Here is a 22,810-nt window from a genome sequence, read left to right on the forward strand (position 1 = left end):
AAAGCCTTTTTGATGTGAACCAGAAAATCACGTTTTGTCGAGAGTGCACTCAACTTGAACCTCAAAAGGTTCAGGACTCAGAAACCACACGGTTCAAGTGGGATTTAAACTGGGCAAAATCACTTCCTTGTCTTCCCCGGCAAGTCCCTCCCCCTGGCCTTTGTGCTAACAGTTTCTCTACACTGTTGGGCCTTTTTCCTCTCTCTCTTTCTCGCTCTCTCTCTCTCTCTCTCACACACACACACACACACATCTTGGCAAGAAAACCTTAAGAGAAAGAAAAAATATATCACCCCCAAAGAGGTGGCTCTCTCCTCTCTGAGGATAAATGCTGTCTCCAGCTCCACCCTGCCCTCAAAGACTCTGAATGGCCATTGCTGCAGTCTCAGAGGCCTGGAATGCTCTAGGTGAGGGTGAAATGATTTACAGAGCCAAACAGCTATGATTGCATCCTTAAGTGAGGCATTTAACTAGGTACAAGACTAGAGCTCCCTGTACTCCGTGGAGCTTTTGCAGAGAAAACTGGAAACTTGCTTTGGGGAGTAGCTACTTTGCGTGGAAGGAAGCACATACCTTAGGACTTCACTGTTCCACTTGGAAATGAAGGGACAGGAGATACGACTCCTCCTAAAATCAAAGGGAAGAACTGAGCTGAGAGAATAATCTAACCCTAACTTTCTCTTTCCAGAGTTCTCTTCTTATTTTTCCTCATTAGACTTGAAAATCCAGTTACTCAAGAGCCAGTGAAAGTTTAGATTCACGAGACAGAATCTCAATTGTGAAAAGATCCAAAGTGTTCCTCACACCCTAAGGAGTCTCAGATGCCCTGTCTCCATGGCTGGAACCACATCAAAGCCCCAGTGACCACTGTCTCATGTCCTGCTAACCATAATAGTCACTATTTATTGAGTGGCTACCGCAGATCAGGCACCATGCTATAAATACATTATCTCATTTAATTTGTTCAATAAAACAAAAAGGTGAGTCAGCTCACTCCCATTTGGCAGACACGAAAACTGAGGCTCAAAAAAGTTTAAATGACCTGCCCCAAAGCAGCTCAGCTGATAAGTGCTTGAGCTGTGACTAGAATCCAATCTGTAGAGCATCAAAGTCAGTGGTTCTTGGCTTAACACCATGTTACTCAGCATCTGTCCTGTTGCAGTTTTGGTTTTGTTTTGTTTTGTTTTAAGACACTTAGTGCTTTATAAATTTATTTATTTAGTATTTATTAAGTACCTACTATGGGAAAGGCATTGTGGATATTTCAAGAAGTGTAAGACAGACATGCTTCCTTCTCCCTCTCTCACTGTGACACTGCAATGGCCTTTTTACAGTGGTCCTCTTTTACTGACACTTACCCTCCTTCAGTCGGTTATTCACATAGCAGCCCGAGTAATCTTTTTAAATGATAAATGACAACACGGTACATCTCCCTGTTTAAACACTCTGCGGCCTCCTGTTGCATCTAGAATAAAATCCAAACTCTCTGTGACCCTAAAGATTCGCGGAGGTCTAGCCCCTCTCCATTTCATCTCTTGCTGCATCCCCCCAAGTTCACCCCATCCAAGCCCTCAGACCTTCTCTCTGCTCTTTAAATGTGCCAACACACCCTTCTTCCAACACTTATGTGGTTGTCACCTGCTCATCACTCATATTTCAATTCAGACATCACCTCCAGAGGTATACCAGGCATATTTGACACAGCGTATCATTTCTACATTTTTTATGACATTATCAGTCATAAAGCTATTTTCTTGATTAATTCTTTAGCTTTAACATAAGTGATTAACAATATTAAAGGAATGTTCTATTTTTAGAGATATTCTAGTTTAGTAAACTATTTACTAGGTGAACTAAAATTTGCACAGACCAAACAAAAATGTCCCACCCCTCATTCACAGCTTGTTTCACTGTTCCAAAATTTAAACATAAATAAAAACTCCAAATAGTCCCAAAGAATGGCAGAATTGAAATAACTCAATTTATGCTTCCTCCTCTTTATAATTAATGTGCTCTCATTGTTCACTTTGAATCTACTGTTCATATGCAGGAATATGCAGTATTACAGGACTTGGATACTGCATATTCCTGCATATGAATACGGATAGAAACTGTGTCCTAAGTGAGCTCAGATGCTTCTGAGCTGTTAGGCACTTACACTTGAAGCGAGTCTGCAGATGTCGTGGCCCACAGTGTAACTGGAAGTTCTCCCAATTCTTCCTTACAGAATGCAGTGTTTATTAAAGAAGAAATAATAAAAAAGACGCAAATTTGAAACTTACATATGTATTATTAAAACTCAATAACCACAGCAATTTTTCAGAACTTAGACCAACAAAAGATATTTTCGGGGAGAAATATTTTATAATCAACGTTGTCTAAAACTGTCAGCATGTGATGGTATTTAAAAGCAAGCAAACTTTTAGTTGATTGTTGTTTTAAAATTCCTCTACAGAGTAACATAGCACCCTACTCCCCTCACCTGCACACTTCACTCTCTATCATGATAAAAAAAAAATAAGTGCTGCAATAAGGGGAAACACCAGGTATTATGGGAACAAAAACACGGTTGAAGAAGTAGAAAAAGAACCAAGGGAGTATCATGTCCCAGAAGCCAAGGGAGGGGAATTCCAAGAAGGATGAAGTCATCAGTTGTATCCAGTACTACAGAGGATCCCTCCTCTGAACTGGGTGCCAAGGCCAACTGGACGCAGGGCCTAGAGATCTCCTTCCACTACATGGAAAGGTAAAACCAAGTCCTCCTTCCTCTGGCTGGCATGTAAACTAATTCAGAGGGAACATTTCTTATACATGGTCTTAACCATTTCTTACCATCAGTGGCAGAAAGACAGATGTGGACATATATTGAGCCAATGGCAGGTCTGTGTTTTCTAGACCTTAATGCTGCAAAGAACTGCCAATGGCCACCACTAGCCCTCATGGTACATGGAGGAAAGGGACCCCACTTAGAGGATGGCGAGGGATGGAGTCTTCTGGCCTGCTTCTACTTGGCTGCAGTGCCGACGTGAGGGGCAAATCTCATAGAAATGGCCATAAACGGAGCTAGTTAAGTGAGAGTCCACATACCCTTCACATCTGCACTCTGTCCACCCCACCCTGCTCATCTGAAGAAAGCAGCAAGAATTTGACCACCTTTAAGTCTCTTCATTTTTCAAACTCCTTCACCATATAGCTCCCGGACCAGTCTGTACTTTTTGGACGTTGAAACTGAAACAACCATCAGTTAAACTTTTTTACAAACTAATTCAGAAAAGAAAATTAATTTAATAAACAACAACAAGAAATCAGACACTTGTCCAGCAATTGTGACTGTACATCTCATCCCACTTGGCCATTTGAAAGAAATGGAACCAATTAGTAATTAGTTCTAGAACCAGATGAATCATTCAATTTTATCATCTCTCTAAGATTCAATCTTTAGATGCTAGGCTATGGACCTTTCCCATAAAATAGTCTTCCAAATTGTCTTTTTTAAAATAAATCTTTTAGAATAGTTTTTAGATTTACAGAAAAGTTGCAAAGATAGTACAGAAAGTTCCTATATTCCTCACACTCAGTTTCCCCTATTATTAACATCTTATTTTAGTATGGTACTTTGTCATAACTAACGAGCCAGTATTGATACACTATTATTAACCAAAGTCCATACTTTTTATTTGGATTTCTGTAGTTTTTACCTAGCGTCCTTTTTCTGCTCCAGTACTTCCACATTATCTGTTTTAAATTATAAACCAGATTTTTAAATTATAAAAATAGTACATGTACATGCTAACTATTCAAATACCACAGAAGAGCATAAAATAAAAGGTATTACTCCTGGGCTTCCCTGGTGGCGCAGTGGTTGAGAATCTGCCTGCCAATGCAGGGGACATGGGTTCGAGCCCTGGTCTGGGAAGATCTCACATGCCGCGGAGCAACTGGGCCCGTGAGCCGCAATTACTGAGCCTGCGCATCTGGAGCCTGTGCTCCGCAACAAGAGAGGCCGCAATAATGAGAGGCCCGCGCACCGCGATAAAGAGTGGCCCCCACTTGCCGCAACTAGAGAAAGCCCTCGCACAGAAACGAAGACCCAACACAGCCATAAATAAATAAATAAACAAACAAACTCAAAGTTTAAAAAAAAAAAAGAAGGTACTACTCCTACTTTCCATCTCGGTCATACTCCCCAAAGGAAACTACTGTCAACAATTACTTTTGCACCCTTTCAAAAGTTCTGCATGCAAATATCAATATAAAGATATATACGTATCTTCTTCTCTATACAAAGGGGTCATATACTTCTCTGTACCTTGTTTTACATATAAGCACATATGGCTCTAACTCATTTTTAAAAACTACTACCTAATATTCTATTATACAGATGTATCATAATTTATTTTATCAATTCCCTATCAATCTACATTTAGGTTGCTTCTGTTTTTTCAAATTACAAACAATACTATAAAGTACATACATCTTTAGGTACTCGACCAAATATATGTAGGATAATTTCTTATTGTTGAATCTCATCGAAGGATATTTGCATTTAAAACTTTCATAGGCAAATAGTGCTAACCTGCCCTCCAAAGAGACTGTACCACTTTACACTCCCACCAATGATGTGTACAGGACCCTGTCTCCCCATACGTTCACCAACAATGGCTGTGTTATCAAACAAAATATGTGTAATTCCTTGAAATGCTTCAAAATTTCCATCGTCTTCCTGCCTCCATCTTCAAGTTTTCTTTCCTTCTTTTTAGCTTTCTGATCACTTTTGGTTTTCTTCCTGCCTCCTCTGTGAAGTCTGTCCTGTACTTTTTCTACACTTACACTCGTGATTCCCTTCCCTCAGTTCTCCGACAGCCCCATTTTTCCTGCTCACAAAGTTCCCTTAAAGTTTCTCTGCAGCTGACCGTGATTCAGTAAAAAACAGACACTCTTCTGCTCTCCAACCTGCTGGCCCTCCTGAAGCAAGAAAGAATGTTAATAGGGAAACCCGAAAATCTTTAATCTGGGTCCAAATAGCAGAAGGAAGAAATTCATCTTGGCATAACTCTGAGGAAAAACATCAAGAAGAATTCTGCATTGTTTCCTTGTTAGAACTGAATCTGTTATTTTTTCCTACATTCCACACCTGGATTTCCTGCCTTTGAATCAATAGTTCTTAATTTTTATTCATTACTCTTTTTTGTGTGTGTGGCTATAATGGGAGTGGAGGCAAAAGTTAAGGTGGAAGGAAAGAAAGGAAAAAAAATCCCAAAGTGGTTGATTGAAGAGCAGGAACAAATGGACAGGAAGGATAGTGGGGAGAGGGCAAAGCACAGCTCAGGGAAAAAGGCCAACTTCTTAAGTCCTCTAAGAAATGTTCTTTACTTTAGCTCCATTACCACTCCCTTCATTCCTGAGCTCTGAAAACAGAATCACAGGGCAGGAATGGCTTAGAGGGAGGGGCAGAGTGGAAGGGGGACTGAGAGCATCCTATGCCTCTAACTGCACCCCACCCCCACTGCCCCCAACTTCTTATCCAGTGAAGCTCTATGCACCATCAAGAACCAGCTTAATAGAATAAACCACTTAGGGCTGAGGCTCAGAGAAAGTCAAAGAGCCCACAATCTCCTTGCCTATTAAGCTTCTTAGAAGTTAGAATGCTGCTAAAGAAAGTGATATTGTGGCCATGCTACTTAGAAAGAACACAAGGATGCTAAGTTGGGAAGAGGGAGGCCAGTTTGGGGGTTTATGAGCATCAATCGATCGTTAACTACAGATGATGGGGCAGGGGGTGGATACAGGAGTGGGAGCAAAAGTGGCCAGCCGTGAGAACAGGTGTTCTAGGAAGTCTTCAAGTTGAGATTGAGGAGAAGGGTTTTTTTTTTAAAAATTTTTATTTATTTATTTTTGGCTGTGTTGGGTCTTCGTTTCTGTGCGAGGGCTTTTCTCTAGTTGTGGCAAGCGGGGGCCACTCTTCATCGTGGTGCGCGGGCCTCTCACTATCGTGGCCTCTCTTGTTGCGGAACACAGGCTCCAGACGCGCAGGCTCAGTAGTTGTGGCTCATGGGCCCAGTTGCTCCACGGCACGTGGGATCTTCCCAGACCAGGGCTCGAACCCGTGTCCCCTGCATTGGCAGGCGGATTCTCAACCACTGCGCCACCAGGGAAGCCCGAGGAGAAGGGTTTTTGTAGAACATAACAATGGGATGAGAATCTAGATAGTGAAAAAGGAATTTTTTTCTCTTAGGATAAAGGGGAAAACACAGTCTTAAGCTTCAGGTAAGTAATTAAATAATAAGAAAAATAAAGCAACCTGCAATAGTTCCTTCCTAGCTCAAATTTCCCAATGATTCTAGGCATTCTGCCACTCCCTCATCCTCTCCCCAATATAGCTGGCCCACAGACTTTGCTATTTGAGTGGCTGGCAGGGCAGAGGCCAACAACAAGACTTAACCAAGCCCTTTATCCCAAAAGAAAGTCCTGATGGTTCACTGTCCTTTCCAGGGTAAGAGTTCTAGTTATTTCCACCCTATGCCTTTGAGGGCAGTTAAAAAGGGGGGTCACCAGGTGAGTTCTAGTCCTTCGTGCCCCAGCCCCATTTAACTGGAGCCAAGAAGGAAGGACAACATTGTGGGTACCAGCTCCTTAATATCAATCGGGAATTCTTTTGGCTATAGAAAGACCTGTCACAAACTGTACAAACCCATAAGAGATCAGGGCTTACCAGAGTTCACTGTCCCCGTAATGTTATCAATAGTAGAGGTTGGGGGTCACGGGAAGAGCCTGGTTCAAGAGACTTCAGATCTGTGCCCAAGCCCCTGTAATAGTGATTCTAGCTAGCTCGTATTAAAGGCTTACTTTGTGCCAGGGCCTGTTCTTAGGACTTGATTTGCATTTTATATGAACACATTTAATCCTTGTAACAACCCTAGGGGATTGGTACTAGTGCTAATTCCACTTTATCCTGAGGAAACTGAGGCACAGAAAGATGAGATGAAGCTGTCCTGTCTCAGAGTTAGGTCTTCTGAATTGTGGTATCTGTCAAGTGGGAAGTATCCCAAAGGCAGGCACTGCACCGTGAGAAGCACTAGGACTTAGCAGACGCTAAAGCATCTTCCCCCTTCCATCAAGGGGTACATTTGACAAACTGTTTTTTGTTTTGTTTTGTTTTGTTTTAGATCATAACTAGTACGTTCCAGGCAGCACTCTAGGTACTGAGAACACAGATGAATAAGACACAGTCCCCACCTCACAGAACTCACAGTGGAGACAGGGTGACAAAGGCTCGTGAGCGGCCAACAGATTGTGCCTAACAGCTGCTCACTACAGAAGACTTCGCATAAGGACGCAGCCTGACATACATACGTGTGGTACTGAGAACTGTGTCCAGCACAGATGAGCAGATACAAGGATTATTCTTATTTTCATTTCCTTATGAATCTGACCCACAGGCCTCCCTCTCCTGGGGTTTTCCTCCTTCCCATTGACTCTGGAGCCAGACTGCCTGGATTTGAATCTCATCTCTGCTATTTCCTGCTGTTGTGACAATGAGTACAGTGTGTTGCTAAAACGCTCTGGGCCTCAGTTTCCTCATCTGTAAAATGGAAATGGCAATACCTATCTCGTAGGAATGTTATGAGGATTAAATAAATGATTGCCTGTAAAGCACTCAGAATTGGGCCTGACACCTAGAAAGTGCTCCAAAGGTGTTACTATTCTTACTAGGAGCGGCCTCTGTGCCTGTCTTTGCCCACAGTCATTTCACTCGCAATAAAAAGATTGAATATAAATGCATCTGCTGTGGTTAGTTTAAGGAGGATAGGAAGTCTCTGGGACTAAGTAGGAGGAGAACAGTTCCCTTGGGAAGTTGGAGGAATAACCCTGGAACTTGTTAATTAAGATCTTGTTAATGAATCTGCTTGTTAATGGTCTATTAAATAATCACACAGTGAAGTTTACCGCACAAGTAAAGCCTTTTTCAAATGCTTGCTCTTTCCAGTCCTCCTGGCCCAGCTCTGACTTCTAAAGCTCTCCCCTAAGGGAAGGCCCTTCCAAATCCTTCCAAATCTGACAAGGGCCTCTTCATCTTGTCCTACTCGCCTGTAGAGCATGGCTATTCTCGCAGCCTAGGAAAGGTCTCCAGGGCAGAAAGCCCTCTTCGCCTTGATTCTGCCTATCATTCCTTAGGCCGAAGCATTATGCCTCTGAGCCAAAACATTTCCCTCCTCGAAGTAGGATTAGAGTCACTGGCCCTGGAAACCGAAAAATAAAGATGCTCTGAACTTTGCTGAGAAGAAAGGCAGAGGGTACATTCCTTTCAGTGGGAATCTGGCAAGATAAAATTTCAGCTGAGATGTTACAGATCTGTTATAGAAAGGGGCCTGCCAACCTACGTTCACAAAAAGTCTACATAACTTTTGTCCCAAACTGCCTAGGAAAATAAACAGCTGCAGCCAGTGTCAGGGAATGCAGCCTCTCTTCTGGAGCCAACTTCAAGGATGAAACAGCATGTAAGAGGGCTCCCTCTAGGTTGAACACTCAGGTATTTCATAAACTACTTTAGTCTCCTAAGACCATTTTACTCTTTAGACAGATGTTCTTGGAAGGGGATATATATATATATATATATATATATATATATATATATATATAGTGTGTCCTTTATATGGTTACTTTTAGATAACCAAAACACATCTGTATTATCTTTTCTGATTAAAGAACCCTATAAGGTAGGGCAAAGATTATCTGCCACCTCCCGTTTTATACATGAGGAGCTGGGGCTCAGAGAAACAAAGCAACTTACCCAAAGTTACACAACTAGCAAATAACAAGTCAGAGCTTCTGGCTCTATGCTCCTGCCCCATCGCTGAGCTGTACCCAACGTCTCTATTCCTTGTCATCACTTCCCACTTGTAAATGTGCCACGAGGTGCCCAGCCCTTGGTGGATCCTGTGTGGTCCTTCAGACTAGGTCACAGTGGGTAGAGCCAGCTGGCAACACTCAGCATAACCTGGCCCAGGAAACAGTGATCCTGGGTTCCCTTACTCTCCCAACAAATGTTTATTGAGCCAGGCGCTACACGAGGAGAAATACTGCATAGAGTCACACAGGGGACAGACATGGGCCCTTGGAGGTGGGACAATTAAGCAAATAATTACAATACAAAGTGATGAGTGTTTAAGAAGGGGGAAGTACACTGGGAAAAGAACACCACCCCAAGTCCATTAGCAAGGTTGACAAGAGCAACCACTAGCGTACAGGTGTCTGCAGCCACACGAACCTTGAACCAGGCCCCTATTCGCGGCTCATTTAACCTCCTGCCCACTGGCAGCTGCCCCCAGAAGGGTTAAAGCTTGAAGCAGAGAGCCAGCCTGCAGGTGCTGGTGACCGATTCTGGCACTGTGAGATTCCTCTAACCCTTCTTTCTTTCCAAATGAGCATTTCAGCAACAGAAGCTTCAGGGGGAAGAGGAGAGAGGAGGCTGGCAAAAAATACCTCCAGCCCCTTCTCGGCAGTATAACAGCAGTGAGAGGACAAGCTGGCTGGAGCCCAAGGAGCACCAAAGCGCTCACTGGCCTCCCTCACATCTGGCTAAGCACCATGAACCCCTCCGCTGGGCCACCTCAATTACAATGCTGCACCAAGAAAGGGGAGGTCTGCGCCAATACAGTCAGCTGATCGGCAATAAGGGAGGGAGAGGGAAACAACATGAGGAGGAGTGAAGGCAAAGCGGGGAAGGAGAGGCATCTGCCAGATCCCACCCACGACAGGAGACTGGAGAAGGTACTGCCGTGGGCAAGCCCTGAGTCTTCACCCTTACCAGCCCCGGGCTCCTCAGTGGAGTCCCAGCCTCTCCCTCTCTACTGCCTGGTCCTGACTCCCCTTCCTCCAAAGCCATACTCCTCTGCCAGAGCTTCCCTCTGAGACTCTCACCCTAGAGGAGGGGGTCATAAACTTTAAGGAGAACCACCTGCTTGCTCAATATGCAGATTTCCAGGCCACATTCCCTGTGATTCTGATTAGGAGGTCTGGTGTGGGCCCTGGGAATATGCATTATAAGTAACATTCTCCCCCATCCCCAACCCACCCCCTCCGCCACCACAACCACAAGTGATCAGGACGCTGGTGGTCCTTAGATCACATTTTGAGAAACCAGCCTTGGGGATTACTCCCTCTCCTGAAATCCCAGAGCCCTATCTGTCTGTTATCTTACATTATTGTTTCTTTTTCACATGTACATCCTAACTACTCACCTTAACCATAAGGCTCTCAAGAAGAGGAAGTATCATCTCCTAACTCTTTGACTCCCCCGCAAACAGCGCAGAGCCCAGGGGTCTACACACAGGAGCTCAGGAAATGCTGTGCATGTAGAGCGATGACAATGGCGATAAGAGGCTGGGGGAAGGAAAACCACAGCAGAGACGGCGGAGTCCCGAGGCCCCGGCTGGAAGGAACTGCTTTTAGGATGCCTACATGAGCCAGGCTGGGCCAACAGTTGGCTTTGCCTTCTTTTTTTCTTTCTTCGGTAGTCTTGGCACTACACTCCTAACCTCCCTCGTGCAAGTCAAGTCTGTGCAATGCACCTCCCATAGGAAACTTTGCCAAGAAATCCTGCCAAGAATCCTGGGTGCGATGTGGCTTAGTTTAATGGCCAGGAAGTACTCTAGATCCTGAGATCCAACAGGTCTCCATGCAGGGCAAAGTACATAGCTGAGCATGAACTTTAGTATAAAGCTTAGGGCACTTAATCTATCCCACTAAACATCAGCAGGGTCATGGTCCTCCTGCATTCAGCAAATATTTCCTGAGTGTCTACTCCATCCCAAGCATGGTTCTGAGTGCTCATGGGTCTTAAGATATCATATGTCATCAGAAAGTATTTTATAGTGACTGATCTTTAGAAAGTTACTTTAAAAGCAAGACCCTACATGATACTGGGCCTCAGAACCATATAAGCACCAAATGGACATTCTCAAGAATGCCTGGCTATAGGATGAAATATAATAGAGACCCAAGGTCAGGTCTGAGGCCCTGGTAGAGAGAAATTCTATTCTTACTCACCATCATGAGCAATCCTTGGAAGCTCCGGAGTTCTTTTTTCCACATTCAGATGCCATACGTGGTCCAGAAAAGCAAACTGCCACACCTAGCCTCTTTGAATAAGTAACTCCTTGATATTCAGATATCAGCTTAAAGGTCACTCCCTCCAGAAAGCTATCCCTGACTCACAGACAAGATAGGTGCTCCTGCTTCTAACCCCATGGTGTTTTATATTTCCTCTATTAGAGTACTTTTCACAACATCCTGCAACTGCTTGTTAAGCTTTCAGCTCCAGTAAGGCAGCAACTCTAATCTGTCTTGCTCATCATCATATCCCCAGCACCCAGCACAGTGTCTGGAAGGACACAAGTACTTAGGAAATACTGGTTGAATGATTAAATGAATTGATGAGTGTATCATACTTTCTATCAGGTTGGAAACTGAACCATGCCTCCTGTACTCTGCTGCAGTTTTACCCAAAACGCCACCAAAAAACACCTAAGATGAAGCAGCACCCTTCCTTCTGCAGTATCAGTATTTTATAGATGTAGATTGGAGGCTCACAGGATCACCCCAGTACAGATTCCAGGAGGCACTTCCCATGATCTGAGATGGACACAACACTCCAAAGTCAATGTAATGTCACCAAGAGCCTGAGAGTTATATCAGCCAGAAGCCACAATGCCAGCCATCACAGACTGGATGGTAAGATCTCGAATTTCAAGTCATTCAACTTCCAGAGACCCAGTTGTTTCGTGAAGAAGATATTAGGTCCTTCAGCAGCAGGTACTCTCTTTGAATAAAGAAACAACAACAATAAAAAGCTACCCACGCCATGATGGGAAACTGGAAGAGGAGGGCAGCATTTGCAAGGAGGCACCTCAGCAGTTAGGAAAGGGTTAAGAGCACATGTCTGTCTGGGACCTCTTACCCGTAAATCAGCCTTGACTGCTGCTCAGGATGAATGAAGCCCCACCAGGTTGGCCTGTCAGGAAGGAAGCCCATGCGTCCAGACTTTTGTTGTTCTAAGGATTTTTTTTTTTTTTAAATTTTACTGCTCAGGAAGGAAGCTGAAGCCTAGGCCCTAACTGCAGTCCTGCTGATTACTTACCCTCGCATGCGCTGCTGCCTTTACTTCACTATCTACCTCTCAGACCCAACTCCTTCCTTTCCTAGAGTTCCTTCCTATGACTGTGGTATTTGGGCCTAAATCCCAGACTTTCCACCCTTCTTTAAAAACTCAAAATTAAGAATGTTCAGCGTTTCCCTTCCTACATCCCATACGTTTCTGTGCCTGTGTGTGGAAAGGACTGGGGACTGGGAGAGAGGAGTGGGTGCTCTATGATCTACAGAGACATTTTGCCCCCCAGAGCGACTTGAACCCCTTCTCTTAAATGGAGCCATGAAGGAACGGATGGGGATTGAGGTATCAGACAACTGGCCTCCAATGGCTATTTCTGCTATGTATATATGTGAAGAGAAACCTATATTTAAATAACAGACTCAAATCCAAGGTCCTCAGGCAGAGGGTCAGTCTTTCCCACTCCCATCCTCCTACTCCCCACCTCTCCTACTGATGTGCAGTCATTCTCTGGTGTTCCCAAGCCCCCTGGGGCTTTCTTTCTACAAAGAGAAAAACACTGAGTTTATTTGTGCGCTCAGGGTAATGGACAGCCCTCTTTTACTCCTAGGAGAATGCACACAGACACTATGGAAGAGGCCTATCCCTGCCCAACCCTGCCCTCCCCTTCCCCTGCTAATCTCTCCCCAGCAGCCCCCTGCCCCCCCACCCGGGCTCAGTCCTGCTGCTGTATTTCTCTCCTGACCTACAAGGCCTCTTCAAGCCCCTTCCTAAGCCTCCCCCAAGCAGAGACAATCCATCATGCTGTGGGACTGTGACACACACAGATGGGGGAAGGTTCACAGATTTCTCTCACATAGGCAAGAGGGGAAAAGTGCCTGTATAACTTAAAATCTAAGGACATACTAGAAACTCTGGGACTCTGAATTCTAATACTAGTCATATACCATTAAAGCAAATCCTATTATATATGGCCCAAATTTCTAGCACACACAAATTGTAATGGCCCATTTATTTCAAATAATATCTGATAATACAAAATTCCAGAATAAGAAAATATGATGAGATTCAGATTCTCTAACCTGGGCCACTGCTTAGATATCTAATCCTAGTCAAGTCCCTTCCTGACTCAGAGACTCAGTTTCTTTAACTATAATATTACCTTGCTTCTTAATAAAATGAAGGAAGAAAGAGGTCAGAGGGCCACCAGGGCTAATCCTGGTGGATGGATAATAATGCAGGGAGGTGAAGCAGCTGCTATCACAGAAAAGGGCTCTGAGCCTTTCTCCCTCCCTCTTCCACATCGCCATAAGGCATGAGTGAGTGAAAGGATCCTACATACATGCTAGTCAGTAATGACCCTGTGTTTGTCTACATCAGTGCTTCTAACAAGGAAGATTATACCACCAGATTGTCCTTGAAAATAATAATAGTCATTATGTATTGCACACTTAGTATGTGTGAGGAACTGTTCTAAGCATTATCAGTGTGCTTAATCTCATTCAGTCCTTCACAACAACTCTTTTAGGTTGTGTAATTCCCACTTTACAGATGAGAGTACTGAGGCCCAGAGAGGTTAAGCAATTTGCCCAAGGTCACAGAGCAAGTAAGCTAAAGGGTCATGATTTTACCCCAGAGGCTGAACTCATAGCCACTATGTTATATTGCCTCCCCACCTTTGACGTGAAACACCTTCAAGTTGAGGCTCAAAGGGGCAAATACAGTATTTATCCCTCTAACAGGTATTTATTATGCTAGGCCATTCTGACTCAGTGTAGATCAAACTCTGAAAAGCAAGGTCAAGTGAGAGCAATATAGGATCAGCTAGCACCTAAATGGAAATCATATACCTGAATATAAAGCAAAGGTCTCTCCAGGGCTGGCCCTTGCCCCCTCCCTACAGCTTTCTGACTGTCTGCTGCTCTAAGATGGATGCGAAGCCATAAGTCTCAGCCTGCAAATGAATTTCAGTGGAAAAAGACAACCCTCATCTGGTGAGTCACACTAAGGCTTACCGGGCTTGATTTCTCATGAGACTGTACCAAAAGGTTCCTTCTTCACCCATGCAGCTCTAGACTTTCCTAAAGCTCTGTGTCCGCTCAACAGAATGTACTGGATGCAGCACCATGTCTCCCCCCAGAAACACAACTTTCGTTTCCTCTAGGTCATCTTCACTCAGAACACATTCCACAGAGAAAATTGCCAGTCAAATGTCTGAATTGCCAGATGGTTGTATGTGTCTACAAAACTCCCACATCACTTGTCTGGTTCCAGCTGCAACCAGGATCTAGGTAGAAACTTTTTTTCCTAAAATACACACCCAAAGAAGATCTGTTTTTGTAGACTCCATGATAGGAGATGTAATGCTGTGGGAAAACATTTGGGTAGGGGATAGACTCCAACCTTAGGTTTCTAGAGAGTTAGGAGAGAAAAGCAAATTTTAAATTATTTTTTAAGTTATGAAAGTTTTTTAACCAAAATAACACAATAAATCTGTATTTGAGAAAGGTAATTGCACGTCTCTTAAAAAACTCCCTCCTTACCTCCTCATCAAAACTCAAGGTATATAAATTCTTCCTTTCTTTCCTCAAACCACTACACCTTTGGGATAGCACAGTTTTATGGATACTATCCAGTGCAAGGCTGAAGAGTGGCAAATTGATGAAAACTTAAAGTAAAAATTAGATTATAATCACTGCCATCAATTTATTCAATACTCAACTAACACTTCTTGAACCCTTTGCTGTGATTGGTACTGATTTAGTGCTAAAAATTTTTTTAACACTGAAACTAAAATGTGACTGAGATAATAGAAAAGTCTGATCCATTGGGTAAGGCTGGAAGGGCATGAATTACTCCTGTTTTCTTAGCATCTACCAGGTTCACTGATTCATACTACAGCCTCTCATTTCTCCAGGCCTAAACCCATAGCCCCAACTCAGGACCTCTTCCTGGAAAAGGCACAACAGAGTGACTTAAATAGGTGAAAGTTCTTTTGCAGAAAATTCTCCTCCTTGCCCCAAAGAAAGAGATATTTAGAAATTCCCACTCTGTAGCACACACTTTGAGCTTCCAAAGGATAAAAACACACTCTTTTCAGTCACAAATGCCACAACTTAAATGGCATTTTTAAAAAATTTTAAGGCATTTTAGCTGCTATATAGCAATACGTCATCCTTAGGTCTGCAGCTCATCTCTCTTTAGGAGGGGTAAAATGGCACTGGGAAATGTTGCCGAACTGTGTGAAGAGACTATTTAAATCCAAAAATTATTGTTATTTTGGTATTAAAATCGTGTGGGTTTTACAATAAAATGTAACATCACTCCGAATCTCAAGTGTTTATAAAGAGTACATTCCAACATGTGTTCTGATATTTTTTGACCAGAGAGATGTGGTTAAAAAGAGTTAAAAATATGAAAATCCATCATAAAAATATAACTCTATTAAGTGTATTGTCACTCCAAATCTGGAGTATTTACAAAGACTCTATTGCAAAGTGTGCCAATATTTATTAACCAGATGGGTGTAGTTAATAAGGGTTAAAAATAAGATAAACCAATATAAAAATATAATTCTATTTTTTAGTTTCCTCTTCCCTGCCTAATGAGGAAAAGGGGTGGGGAGGGAAAGCAACTTTTGTTATTTGGATACAATGTGTGTTTTTTGTTTTCAAACAAAAAAGGGCCACCAAATAATCAACCTGGGGCCACTGACCGGAAGGCAGCCCCGGAAAACTTCCCGTGGGAAGAGTTCCAGAAATTGCCCGGACATTAACGAGCCCCGCTGTGCTGGCTGCGAGCCTCAGACGGTCATAGGTGACCGCGACTCGCCTCGCCCGAATACCAGCCATCCTGCCGATTCACGAACCCCGGGACTTGGGAAACATTCCCCGGACTTGAAAAGCAAGACGGACGGGGAAAACATTTCGAACCTACGTGAGAAACCTCAAAGTCCTCGGATGCCGGTGGCGACGCCAGATCCAGATGCGCGCGTGCACACGTCCATGCCCCCGGCTCGACGCGCCCCGGCGCCCTCCGCGCTCCCTCCTCCCACTCCCGCCTTCCCCCAGCCTCGCCCCCCAAGCTCCCTCCCCGCTCAGTGTCCCCTAGCCTCTTCACTCCGCCACCTGCCCATCTGCACCTCCCGCCGGGTCCCCGATCGCCCCGACCTCCGCGTGGGCGCGCCCCCTCCTCGGCCACAACCCCTCCCACCCCCTCACTCCGACCCCATCTCTCTGCGGCTCGGACGACGTACAGGAAACCGGCCCAGGGCTCGGTTCTCAGTGCGACCTGGGGGCGCTGGGCGTGGAGGGCGGGGCGGGGCGGGGGTGGGGGACCAGGCGGCCCTCGGGTCCCGGCCGCGGGCAGCGGCGGCGGCGGCGCGGTGCTCGCCCGGCCCCGGGGTAGCGCCCGGAGTTCTCCCGCAGCCTCCGAGTCCGGCCAAGCGACGGCGAGGTCACCAACATTTCTGAAACCACTTGAACGCCATCTCCGTGGCGGAGGCTGGGGGTCCTTTTCAAGTGAGCCAACGGGGCCCACTCTGTGGTCCTTCCTCCCCCCTCGCCGGCCTCGCGCCTCTCCGCGCCCCCTCCCCCAAACGATCAATTACTAGCCACCCTTCTGCCGGGAGCGGCGAGGGGCTGGCTGGCGGCCGCGAGGAAACGGCAGCCCGGATCACTTCTGCATGACAATTGATGGGAGGGAGGGCGCGAGGCAAGGAGGGAGGACGGCTGCGGTGTCCGTTTTCTCACCATGGTGATTAGGCATTCCGGCCGTGCGAGGAGGCAGCCGCCGACCAGAGCGGCGCGGCGTGGAGCGAAGGCAGGGGAAGAGCGGGAGCGGGAGCGGGAGCGAGCCCAGCCGCCGGGCGGGCCAGCGGCGCGCCGAGCCAAGCCAAGCCAGGCCAGATGGCTCTGCAGCCATCAGGGACTGCTCCCGTCCAGCCCGGCCCCACTTTAGCTGTGCAAACATTTCTTTATCCCGACAAGACAATTAAACCCAGCAGCATGAAAAGGAGTCTCCATGACTGTGTTGGGAGTGAACAACCAGAAACAACCACACACATCACAGGAGTTCTCGCCCCCTCCTCCCCGACCCACCCCAGATGGGGAGGGAAAAGGGACTCCGCGAGAACCCCGGGAGCAGCTGAGCCGACAACCGGGTTAGGTCTGGGCAATCAGTACAGAGGGCACCATCTGACCCATCTTTCTGGTGATTTCTGTACCCTTTCAGAGTGGTCATCTGCTCCAGCTACAATCCAGAAGTTGAGCCTGGTGACCTGAGAACCGCCCCAAACATTCTTCCCAGCAAGAGCAATTCTCCTAAAAGCCCAGATCAAGGTCGCTACCCAGAGGTAGTCCTGGGTAGTCCCAGAGCCCTTGGGAAGTAGCGCCCCTAACACCACCCCCATGATGTGGCCAGCCCTGCTCATTCCAGGCTGCCCTGGGCCTATGTGAGCTCAGCTGATTTGATTCCTAGGACATAGGGTCTTCAAGGATACGTGCCTTTGTAAAGACACATCTCAGAGTCAAAATACCATCTCTCCTACTCAGGGCTTTTCAAATTTGAATGACTTCGAATATATCAAAGGTGAGAGCAAAGCAGAACATCTGGGAACTGCTGTGAGCCACAGGGTTCCCTGCCTACCTGTGAATCTGCCTGACCACAGGGAAGGGCAAAGAAAGAGGGCCACTTGGGGTCAGTGCCCAGTGCCCATCTCTGAGCTGAGCCAGAAGGCAGGGCCCGTCATCACTTCCCAAGGGCAGTTCTGATCCCTCTCAGCCCTCAGGGTGAGCATGCAACCTAGCCAACTCCAACTGCTGTGTCACCCAGACAGGAACTGGGCACAGGAGTGGTCTACAGAGAACAATCAGGAAATGCACATGATAAGAGCCAGAGTGCTAAGGGGGTAATAAATGTATAGATTCTAGCACAAGGCAGCAGAGAATACTTATTTTCCCTTTTGTTGTAAAGTTTCCTTAATGAGGAAATGTTTATTTTAAAAGCCCTGGGAAACATATCTGTAGACACTTCATATGTAAGACACACGTGGACTATTCGTAATTGGTCCATAAATTTTCACCTCATTTCCCTGGACAAGGAGCCTTGGAGACGGGTTCAGGGCATGACAATAAACAGGAGTTACCTCAGTCCCCTTCCTGGGGAATCATGCATCCTCCACGAATGGCTTCTCACAAAATACTTCTCCCTTTTTCCAGGGCACATAAGTCAGTCCTGTTGAGTAAAGGCTTCTTTTTTCCATAGAGCCCAACACCTACCTCAGGAATCACCTGTGATGCCAGGTAGATGAACAGGCAAGCAAACTGGAATCATCTACTAGGAGAGACAATACTTTACCCAAATAGCTACATTCTTTCTACAAAAATGCATATTTAATCACAAAAGAAATCCTGCCTATCAGTACCCAGATTTAAGGAAAGAACATGTGTGCATTATACCATGTCTGCAGGCCCCTCTTTCAAATGCTCTCAGATGTGGACATATCTGCATATGGATGCAGTGTGTGAGCAGGGGGAGGCTGCGAGAGTAAAAACTGTCAGTGTTTCCACTGTAAAACTGATTTTTTTCATTGACTTAAAACTCAGTCATAAAGCTTCTACTCTAAGTAAGGGACACACACACACATACTCATCCCACCCCCCAGCAAACCCCTAAAGCTACATGCTTATTTAGGAGTTTTACTGTGGTATTTAATTAAAACATTTTTTACATTTTATGAAAAAAATTTTATTTATATGAAAACTGAAAAATCAGTCAACCATATCAAAGATTAACTCTAAATTTTAAGAATTACAAAACCTAAAATATACACGGTTAATTTCTGGCAATCTGGGCAAAAGCCTCTGTATCCTATCACTTTGCTCTTTTGAACACTTTCTATCCTCTCTCTTCTTGCCTCCCCACCCCCTCACTGCCCCATCTGCCCCTCAAGCTCTCCCCTTGGAAGCAGTCTTGTATACTGTCACTCGATTATCTGAGAAATATTACTTATTTCAAAACGGTTCTGTAGGGAGGACCTGAAAGGCATCTAGTGGGAATAATCAGGCCTTCTAACGGCCCTTAAATATGTATTTACATAAAACAGACCATAAATATTCCGACACACGTCGGCATATGACAGGAGCCAAGAAAGCTGCAGCAGACTTTGTCACGGTGCCTCTTCGACCCTTCCTTACAGAAAAATGTTTCCCCAGCCTTCCAAAAACTCAAAATGAAAATCACCAAATGCTCCCCAGTACAACCCTGTGAAGGCTGCTACCCCACCCAAGGGAAGGAAAGGAGAAAGGAGCACAAATCCAGGGTTATCACAGGGTAACAGTCTCCTATTCACTTTGTACCTTTATTTCTCATTTAAGATCAGTCACAAATGCAACTCTAGATAATAATGTGAGTGGACAGTCTACACTCACAGACACGCCTACAGGTCTAACGTTTGTGTAAGAGAAAAAAGAGAACACAAAATACTCATTAAAGAAAGCATATTTTAAACAAATAAAAGGGGAAAGGGCTCCAATTTATACAACACTACAGTTTGAAATAAAGAAGTTTCCCCACCCTTCTGATCAGAATCTCATTAATTTCAAGGTCAGAATTCCATTTCACTTTGGGAGACAGACTCATTTAATTTTTCTCCACCCAGGCGTATTCCTGTGTGAGGGATCCATCTCCATGGGGGATGGCACCCCTACACAATGCAAACCAGGCAAACAGAAGAGTTATGGCTTTGACACTCAGAGGGGAATGGATATCCACATCTATGAGTGCTGACCTGACTAACAAGCTTCTTCCTGCTCTGGGGGTCTGAGACAGGTTTGGGCTAAAAAATGGAAAAATGGAGACAAGCTGGATTTGTTAGGAGAGAAGAAAGGAATCTTGATCTCCAGGTGTTACTCTGTGGCGTGTTAGTTTTAAGAGGATTTCATTTTCAACTTGTGTTTGGAGAAAAAAGGAGCAGAATCTGTCACACCCGAACCCAGGACAGTTTTGGCCAGAGGTCAGGTTAGAGCTTGCCTTGATCACTTGCACTTCGACAAATGAAAACTAAACTACACTAAACTAAAACAGACCGACACAACGCCAATCCGGGTTCAGCAAGTATATTCCCAAAGCAGGATCAGCACACACACACACACACACACACACACACACACACACACACACACACTCACACATCAGCTGTACAGAAAGGGAAAAGGTGGAATAGGAGCTAAAGCAAAAGAGAGAGAGAGAGAGAACATGGGCAGTTGTGCTGTCAGATAGCAGCCTTCTCCCTTAAGTGGAGAGGTCTTGGGCTTACAGACGCTGACATAAAAGACACACTCGCAACATATTTCAAAACCAAAGAGCGATGGATTTACAAGGCAGGTTGATTTTATGATGACTTTTATTGAAAAGGTACGCTGGGTTTAGGCAGATGCCTTTTAGCGCAGGAAAGTTAACACAGTGCCTAATTCAAGGAGACAGCCTGAGGAAGCAGTGCCGACAGGGGAGAGAGCTGCAACGTCTCTATTACTCTCCTCGGCATCATAAAGAGAAGAGAAAAAAATGACATTCGTGGTGGTGGTTATAGAGAGGACGGGAGCACAAAAAATAGAGAAGAGGGGAAAGCAAACCTCAGATGTAGTTTTCTTAAGAAAATAAAATGAAGCAAATCTTAGAACAAAGGATCGGGTGGAAAAACACCCTCAGTTCATAAATTCTCACCAGGCTTGAAGAAAACTGCTCTGTGGGGTCTACCCATAGTCCAGAAGCTTCAAAACACAATTATTTTCTGATTATATTAGAGGCGAAGATGGCAGGGTTCAACACTCCTACTCTACAAGTTCCAAGTAAAGGTTTAGCCCCAACTATTAGTGAGTGTAGCCGGAGCCCAGCAAGGCACTTGGAGAACATGACAGAGCTGTTCCCTAAGCAGAAATTAATAATAGTTGTGAGCATCAAATATGGAGCAGCCACACAGGCCAGCTGGGTCTAGTCCTAAAAGGGAGCCCCAGGATAAGCACCCAGAAAACCTGTTAAATCCCAAGACAAGTCGGCTTTCTAGCCTTGCCATTGCAAGGAAAACACAGCTGTTTGAAATGCTTTATGGTGACTGACGACACCTTTGTCCTTCTCTGAAAAATAGCCTGATTTGGAGTAGGGCTGAGAGTTGTGAAAAATAAAATCACGTGGAGTCTGCTGGATGTGATACAATGGAAAAACTAAAAAAATAATACCGAGATCAGAGAAACATAATGAGAATAGCAAGGAGAGGAGGGATGGACGGTTTCTTCGAGCCCCCCAAATTCCCTAGGAACCTACGCTTACTAATGAAATGACATTCACTCCGGTCCATATACGGCACCCCCTCCACTCCAGAGTCCCCAGAGAATAAGCCAATCGTGCCCTGGAGGGAAGGGCAGTGCAGGCCAATGTGCCTCCGGCTACCTTCAGAAAAACATTTCCTACAAGAACTATCAATGCTCATTGACAAGAGACAAGTAAATGTCAGCACTCCACAGCTATTGAATGGGAGGGAGTCGGCCCTTCCCATTACTAGGAGCATGAAAAATGCCACCGACCTGTTGAATCCTATTGTAAGGCAGGGCTTACTGGGGTTAGGGGAGGGCTGCACCAAAGTACTTACATCTGTCATTCCGATCCTCTGGGCTAGATGAGGCTTCCCGATCCGAAATGAGGCCAGAGACAGCAAAAATCTTCTTCCCAGTGTCGTCAACCTTAAGTGAACCGGGGGAGCTAGATGGCAGCTGTGTCCCAAAGTCATATTCCTTGCCATCTGCATCTGAGAAGCGCAAGTGGGGAGACTCTGTGTCATGGCAGTTTTTAAGTCGCTTGGCCGGCGTAAAGGCTGACTGATAACTCTCCCGGTCCTCAGTGGAAGCAAAGGGACGGAAGGCCCCCACTCCACTATGATTCAGCATACTGATTGGGGTGCAATCTAGATTTGGGGGAGCGAACTGCGGGTGGAGGTGTAGTAAAGAAGGGGGAAAATCACGATTGGCAAAAGTGCCCGGCACCCCACCTTGCCGATGGTACATAGAGGCAAAGGTGTAGGAACCATTGGTGAATGGAATATGCACGTCCTTGTCTACCGAGACAGGTACACCGAAGGGTCGTGGCTGCTGACAAGGGATGGAAGCATCACGGCTAGCCTCAGCCGTGGACGCCAGGACCATCAGTGCTGGGGATGCCAGCGGGTTGGGGAGGTAGGATGAGTTCTCCATCTTGAAGGCTGCCCGGTGTAAGTCCATCGGAGTCTCTTTCTATGGCCGACGTCACACAAGAAGCAGTCTTCCCTGGGAGGGAGTGGCACCTGGGATCAGGGCAGGGAATATTACTGGGGAATCATCCCCTTCTAAGACCTGCGGAAACAGCAAAGAGAAAGAAAGAGAGGGGAGGAAGGTCAGGGGGAGGAAAGAAAAGGGAAACCCCAAGTGATCGAAACACCATCCTTCTGGCTTACAGATGCTCGGGCAAGAGACACCACAGGCTTTAGGAGCCAGTGGGCAGCAGCATCAGACCATTTTCATTCAGGAAAATCAATAGACAACTTACTGTGATGTACGCGTAGCTGACTTTGGTCCCTACACGTTCCGGGTGAAATGCGCCTGAGCCCAGCAAAGGAAAAAAAATCATAAAACCTCCAAATACAATATTCCCTGAGCAAATGAGCTTTGGAAG

The 22,810-nt window shown here is 45.5% G+C and overlaps 1 protein-coding gene across 2 annotated transcripts in view; it reads right to left on the bottom strand.

Moving 5' to 3' along the window:
- RNF220 (ring finger protein 220) overlaps window positions 1-22,380 on the bottom strand; it is a 214,446-nt gene extending 192,066 nt beyond the window's left edge. For both annotated transcript variants that reach the window (XM_061184313.1, XM_061184312.1), the window contains exon 1: window positions 21,756-22,380. In XM_061184313.1, coding sequence (XP_061040296.1) covers window positions 21,756-22,380 — 625 coding nt within the window. The remainder of the gene's footprint in view (window positions 1-21,755) is intronic.
- Window positions 22,381-22,810: the final 430 nt, after the last annotated feature.

Source organism: Eubalaena glacialis, chromosome 3, assembly GCF_028564815.1.
Source record: "Eubalaena glacialis isolate mEubGla1 chromosome 3, mEubGla1.1.hap2.+ XY, whole genome shotgun sequence".
Taxonomy (NCBI): domain Eukaryota; kingdom Metazoa; phylum Chordata; class Mammalia; order Artiodactyla; family Balaenidae; genus Eubalaena; species Eubalaena glacialis.